Here is a 6,972-nt window from a genome sequence, read left to right on the forward strand (position 1 = left end):
TCATTGCTGATGTAATGGCCTCTCTGTAATGTTTCACTGCTGAGGTAATGGTTTCTCTGCAGCAGCAATGTTTAGGTTACGACTAGAGATAACAGGGTTTTGGAGTGTGGGACTATCCAATGACAGAAATGTTCTTCCTTGTGAGTCTGGAAGAGAGATTTTCATGGCCTTTTGCTGGGGAGAGATGAGAAGACGTGAATGGAGAGAGTGGGCCCTTTTTCATTTTTTTTTTGTTTTCTTTACTGACCCTTTATTAAAAGTAAGAATTATAAATCTTAATAGTGTAATCACATATTATGTACCATTTGTTACTTCAGGTGTCACACAGACGCAAACCTATAAAACTACCAGCAACAGTTGAACACACTTGGGAGTCTGGTTTTGCAGTGAACAAACACTATTTTATTGGTAACTACTAATAATAGTGAACTTAAACCAGATAATCCAAGGGTTAGCAATGTTATGCATATATAGGTGTGAATACAGGTTTCCCCCTGCATGTAAAGCTAGAGCGTTCCTATAAAACCATTTGTAAGCCGAAATGTCATGAAGCGAAGAAGCAATCACCATTAATTTAAATGGGAAAAGATTGTGGACGTTCCCAGGCCCAAAGAATAACCCACCAAATCATACCAAATAGCACATAAAACCTAAAATAACACTAACCTATTGTAAAAGTAGGAATGATATGATAAGTATACACACTATATAAAGTAGAAATATTGTATGTACGGTGTAGTTTCACTGAAAATCCAGAAGATAGTGAAATGAAATTGATTTGGAGAGAAAAAAAATCGGCACGTGCACACATGCATACACAACCGCCGCACAAGGCTTCATGGTCACGGTAGTCTTTCTCGGGGTAAACTCACATATAAAGCAGGCATCATCTTTATCATAAAAGTGAAAATCCTCTTTGGTTAGAAAAAACAGGTACTAACGTAGGTCTTTCATAACAGTGAGCTGTTGTAAAGCGAACGTCCGAAAAACAGGAGCCACCTGTATATAAAATCCAAAACCTAGGTGGTAAACGACATAGTCAATAGACAATAGGAAATAGGTGCAGAAGTAGACCATTCGGCCCCTCGAGTCTGCACCATCAGTCTTACGATGATGTGGTAGATTCAATTTAGTTTACAAGATTGGAGGGGGAGGAGGGAGGGAGGGAAGGAGAGGGCGAGTGTGAGGGAGATGTAATCCAAGTAAACAGCTGTTGTCGACCTTTTCCAATGCCCATCAAATCTTCCAAGTTAGCCAGACGTGACCAACTCAAGAGCACCTTCTTCAAGGTGCCAACCCAAGCAAGGGTTAGACTCACCGGTAGATCCCATAGGGTCGCTCTTACACGCACTAACAGCCACAGATTATCGATCCTCAAATCCCACCCTTGTGGGTACAAGAAAGTCCAACTATCAGAAACTTTCATCACTAGCCTTTGAGCGTCTGCGTGCCCTGCGAGAAAAGCAGTTACGTGTGTTTAAATACCGTTGTGCTGAACACCATCTGTCCATCACGTAGCTCCGCCCCCTCTCTCTGTAAGAAGTCGCTTGCTTGTTCTGTGTCGGTAAAGGATCATTCTGACCTTGCTTAGCCACACAGAACATAAACATTAGCTGGTCACCATAGCAACCCAGCACTTCTGCAGAAATCCAACAGCGTGTCCAAAGTCAGTCTCGGTTCTCTTTGCATTTTAAAGAGACAGTTCACAGAAAGGGGACACATCACTCACTATCCACCCAAACGAGATTCTTCAGTTTGGCCAGACTGGGGTGGGCAGGCTATAACCCCCTCTGTTAAGCTGCCAGCAGAACTGAGAGCTACATAAGATTAGATGACTGAGTGAATCGCTTCCTACATTCACAGCCGGTGAATGGCCTCTCCCCAGTGTGAACTCAGTGATGCACACTGGTTGATTTGGCTGAGAGAATCTTTTCCCAAAGTCTGAGCAGATCGGTCTCTACCCAGTGTGAAGTCGCTGGTGTGCCTTTAGGATGGATGACTGAGTGAATCCTTTCCCACAGTCTGAGCAGGTGAACGGCCCCTCACCAGTGTGAACTCGCTGATGTATCTTCAGATGGGATGATGAAGTGAAACCCTTCCCACAGTCTGAGCAGGTGAATGGCCTCTCACCAGTGTGAACTCGCTGATGTATCTTCAGATGGGATGACAAAATGAATCCCTTCCCACAGTCTGAGCAGGTGAACGACCTCTCACCAGTGTGAACTCGCTGATGTATCTTCAGATGGGATGACGAAGCGAATCCCTTCCCACTGTCTGAACAGGTGATTGGCCACTCTCCAGTGTGAACTCCCTGGTGTGCCTTCAGTTGAGATAACTGAGTGAATCCTTTCCCACAGTCTGAGCAGGTGAACGGCTTCTCTCCAGTGTGAACTCGCTGATGTATCTTCAGATGGGATGACGAAGTGAATCCCTTCCCACAGTCTGAGCAGGTGATTGGCCACTCTCCGGTGTGAACTCCCTGGTGTGCCTTCAGTTGAGATGACTGACCGAATCCTTTCCCACAGTCTGAGCAGGTGAACGGCCTCTCTCCAGTGTGAACTCGCTGATTTATCTTCAGATGGGATGACGAAGCAAATCCCTTCCCACAGTCTGAGCAGGTGAATGGCCTCCCTCCAGTGTGAACTCGCTGATGTATCTTCAGATGGGATGACGAAGCGAATCGCTTCCCACAGTCTGAGCAGGTGAATGGCCTCTCCCCAGTGTGAACTCGCTGATGTACCTTAAGTTGAGGTAATTCGGAGAATCCCTTCCCGCAGTCTGAGCAGGTGAACGGCCACTCTCCGGTGTGAACTGACTGGTGTTTCAGTAACTTATATGACGAAGTGAATCCTTTCCCACAGTCTGAGCAGGTGAATGGCCTCTCCCCAGTGTGAACTGACTGGTGTCTCAGTAAGTGAGCTGATGAAGTGAATGCCTTGCCACAGTCCGAGCAGGTGAACGGCTTCTCCCCAGTGTGAATTCTTTGGTGTACCTTCAGTTGAGATGACTGAGCAAATCCCTTCCCACAGTCTGAGCAGTTGAATGGCCTCTCTCCGGAGTGAACTCGCTGATGTATCTTCAGTCGAGATAATTCAGTGAATCGCATCCCAGTCTGAGCAGGTGAACAGCCACACTCCGGTGTGAACTGACTGGTGTTTCAGTAACTGATATGATGAAATGAATCCTTTCCCACAGTCTGAGCAGGTGAATGGCCTGTCCCCAGTGTGAACTGACTGGTGTCTCAGTAACTGAGATGACTGAGTGAATCGTTTCCCACAGTCCGAGCAGGTGAACAGCCGCTCCCGAGTGTGAACTCGCTGGTGAGCCATTAGGTCAGATGACCGAGTGAATCCTTCCCCACAAATTCAGCAGTTGACCAGCCTCTGCCCAGTGTGAACTGACTGGTGTGTCCGCAGGTGGGAAGACCAACTGAATCCCTTCTCACTCACAGGACAGGTGAATGGCCTTCCCCAGTGTGAACTCGCTGATGTACCTTCAGTTGAGATGACCGAGTGAATTCATTCCCACTGTCTGAGAAGATGAATGGGCTCCCCTCCATGTAAACTAATGGGCATGCCAGTTGGTCAGATGATCGAGTGAATCCCTCCTGACAGTCTAAGCAGGAAGGATGATTGACTGAAACCCCAGCTCCACTTCTTAAATATCTGGACAGAGACAGCAAAACTGCTGTGTTGTGTTCGAGATTCCCATACTCAAATTCCTTGCAATTTTTAACCTGTAAAAAGATTTACAAAATCCATCAGTGGATATAGGACAACATTTCAGATGAGATTACTTGAGTGTCAAGGTGAGAGCTGGCATCACACTGTTACAGTGAATTTTAACCCAAGTTGGAGAGAGAAATCACCACCTGACTGGGCAGAGTGCTGGTATCTGGAAGACCATCAAACTCTCTGATGCTCTTCCTGTCTCTATAAGAATGGGGCATTTCTGCCATCTCCAATCTGTGACCTGGCTCAGTTTGACTCTCTCCCTTGTTATTATTCTGTGTTCCCACTGAGCTGCATGGGTTCCTGGCCCCACAGTAACTGAAACAATCTCACACAAGTAGCCTGCAATCCGTTCCATGCACCCACAACTCTCTGTGTAAATAAAGTTACCCTTGACATCCCCTCCATATCAACTTTCAAGCACCTTAAAACTATACCCCCTCACACTAGCCATTTGAGCCCTGGGGTAAAAGCCTCTGCCTATCCACACGATCAGTGTCCCTCATCATCCTATACATCTGAAAAAGGCTCTAAACATAAACAAAGATATTATACATTTCTTTGAGGATTTGTTGGGAATAGACAACGTTATGACAGTATAGATAGGGTACAGGTACGCAGCTTTTTCCACTGAGGATGGGTGCGATGACAACCATAGGACATCGGCAAGTGGGGAAGTGAAAATTTAATGGGAACATTTGGAAAAGCTCTTTACTGAAATGGTCGTGAGAGCTTGCAGTGAGATGCCAGCACAAGTGGTGAATATGAGTTCAGTTTCACCATTTAAAAGAAGTTTGGATGGGAGCCTGGATGGTAGGGGTATGGTGGGCGATGGTCCCGGTGCAGTTAGTTGCATTAGACAGTTTAAATGTTTGTTTGGCATTGAATGGATTGGGCAAATAGCCTGTTTCCGTACTGAACTTCTCCATGTTTCTGTGACAGAGAAGCTGGCTAAACTTGCTTGGAAGGGAAAGATAGGAGTGACAACGGAGCAACAATGGCTGGAGTTTCTGGGAGCAATTCAGGAGCTGAGTGATCGATACATCCCAAAGAAGTGGAAGCTTTGTAAAGGCAGGAAGACACAGCTGTGGCTGAAATGAGAAGCCAAAGCCAACATAAAAGCCAAAGAGAGGGCAAACAAAAGAGCAAAAACTATTGGAAGCTTTTAGAAACCAACAGAAGACGACTAAAAATAAGTCCGATGAGCTCGGGGGTGGAATTATGATACTGTTGTCATTAATGAGTCTTGGTAGCACCCAACAGTCTGAGGCATTTAGAGGAACAAAATATCGGGGGCCTCAATATCTCTTGAAAACCAAGGCTCCCTGCACCAGTTACCTTTCAGCATACGAACTCTACACTCCCAAAAATGTCTCTTCTGAAGGCCTCCCGCTTACCAAGTACTCCTTTGCCAGAAAACGGCCTATCCCAAACCACACTTGTCAGGTCCTTTTGACACCATCAAAACTGACCTTTTATCCCCTCTGTTCTGTTCCCCTAACTAACGAATCCCCTATCACCCGTTTGACTTTCCTCTGCCAGGTAATCCCTCCATCCCCAACAGTTTCTAAAGCGGCCCACCTGGCTGTTGTGTGGGATGGCAACAAGAGTACTCTGCGATGGCTATTTAACTTCATTCCCCTTCATGTCTCTCACCTAGTTTCCTGTCTCCTGCACCTTAGGTGTAACTCACCTCTCTTCATGTCATATCTATCACCCCCACCAACTGCTGGATGATCCACAATTCATCCGTTTTCAGCTCCAACTCCTCAAAGTGCAGCTGGGTGCACATCTTGTAGGTGAGGGTGTCAGGGACACTGGAGTTCTCCCCACCAATGTCCCCTCTAATTTGTAATCACCAGTGTGCACAGAAATCTTGTACTGTGCATTCTTTTACCCAGTGACGACATGTGCACTGCGAATTTTATATAGAGAGGTATTCATTTTAACAGCCAGCAAATCACTGTCTGTAAGAACTGTGATCTCCTCTGGGCTCGATTCAGTTCATCTGCCCTCTCACACCATGTCACAGGCTGTAAAGGGTAATGAAGGATGTTCTCTCCAGTGCTTTTGCACTTTGTCCATAAGTGGTTTGCTTGCTAAATTATGCTTTAAAAAGTCAGATTTCCAAATAGCACTCCAATTCTTCCCTCTTGTAAACTCTCCAACAACTTTTGCATCACCACAATACACACAGGTATCACCAGTTTCTGTATTGTACATAAATATTTCCCCTGAAGTCTCCCCCAATGACTGACGGTGGTGAACTCAGTGAATGAAATCCCAATGAATATGAAGGGAAGGGCAGTAGTCTGTCTCACTGGAGTCTGGCACATTTGATGTGAAAGCTACTTGTTGCCCAGGGCAAAGGTGTTTGATATCATTATCTTCCAGAGAGAATGGGACAAAACATGTCGTCACGGGTAGAAAAGTCCAGAACAAGAGGAGGTGGAACAAGCAACACACACAAAATGCTGGAGGAACTCAGCAGGCCGGGCAGCATCTACGGAAAAGAGTACTAATGCTGAGTTCCTCCGGCATTTTGTGTGTGTTGGTTGGATTTCCAGCATCTGCAGGTTTTCTCCTGTCAGTGATCGGAGGTAGAACAAAGGCGAATTTCTCAACTGGTGATGTAAAAGATTTTGTTCCCTTTCTCCGAGTTCCTAATCCTTGCATTTAGATAGCTGGAGCTCAGCTCTGTCTGAGAGATCCATCAGTTCCCATTCCCTCATCAGCCGGGAGCTCCCCGGGGCCCGTGTACGGATCGTGAGGCTGAGAGAGAGGGAAGAGAGCAGGACTGTCCCGGGATTGCGGACTGTGATGTCCGGATTTCACAGGAATCGTTCTGAAGTTGGTGTTTCAGAGAAAAACACGGAGAATCACTCTTACCTCCATCCGACATTTTCAAGCCTTCAGTGTACTATGCGCATGCGTGACACTCGGGGACGTCCTCAGCCTGACGCCTGCGCATTTCATCGGTGCCTCAACGACGGCGAAATTTTTAACTCATGGCCCTATGGGTAATCACGGTGCCATTAAAGATTTGTGCAGTTACCGGTTCAAGGTCTATACCTTATTTTTTTCGAGTGTATCGAAAAATCTGCAGCTGTTTTAACGCAGAAAGCGGCTCCCATAAGCAATATACTCAATATCAACGCGTATCTAATGCCAAAGTAAAATGCAGTTATAAAACACAGGAGATTCTGCAGTTGCTTGGAATACAGAAACGCACACACACAAA

General features: G+C 46.1%; 1 protein-coding gene across 1 annotated transcript; it reads right to left on the reverse strand.

Annotated features, from left to right (window-relative positions):
• Window position 1: 1 nt before the first annotated feature.
• Window positions 2–6,640, reverse strand: LOC132389645 (zinc finger protein 229-like). The gene is made up of 2 exons (XM_059962173.1): window positions 6,621–6,640; window positions 2–3,736 (listed from the first exon to the last, which is right to left on the reverse strand). The coding sequence occupies exon 2, from the start codon at window positions 3,104–3,106 to the stop codon at window positions 1,958–1,960; it is 1,149 nt and encodes a 382-aa protein (XP_059818156.1). The 5' UTR covers window positions 3,107–3,736; window positions 6,621–6,640; the 3' UTR covers window positions 2–1,957.
• Between the last annotated feature and the right edge of the window lie 332 nt (window positions 6,641–6,972).

This window comes from Hypanus sabinus, unplaced genomic scaffold (genome assembly GCF_030144855.1).
Source record: "Hypanus sabinus isolate sHypSab1 unplaced genomic scaffold, sHypSab1.hap1 scaffold_62, whole genome shotgun sequence".
NCBI lineage: Eukaryota > Metazoa > Chordata > Chondrichthyes > Myliobatiformes > Dasyatidae > Hypanus > Hypanus sabinus.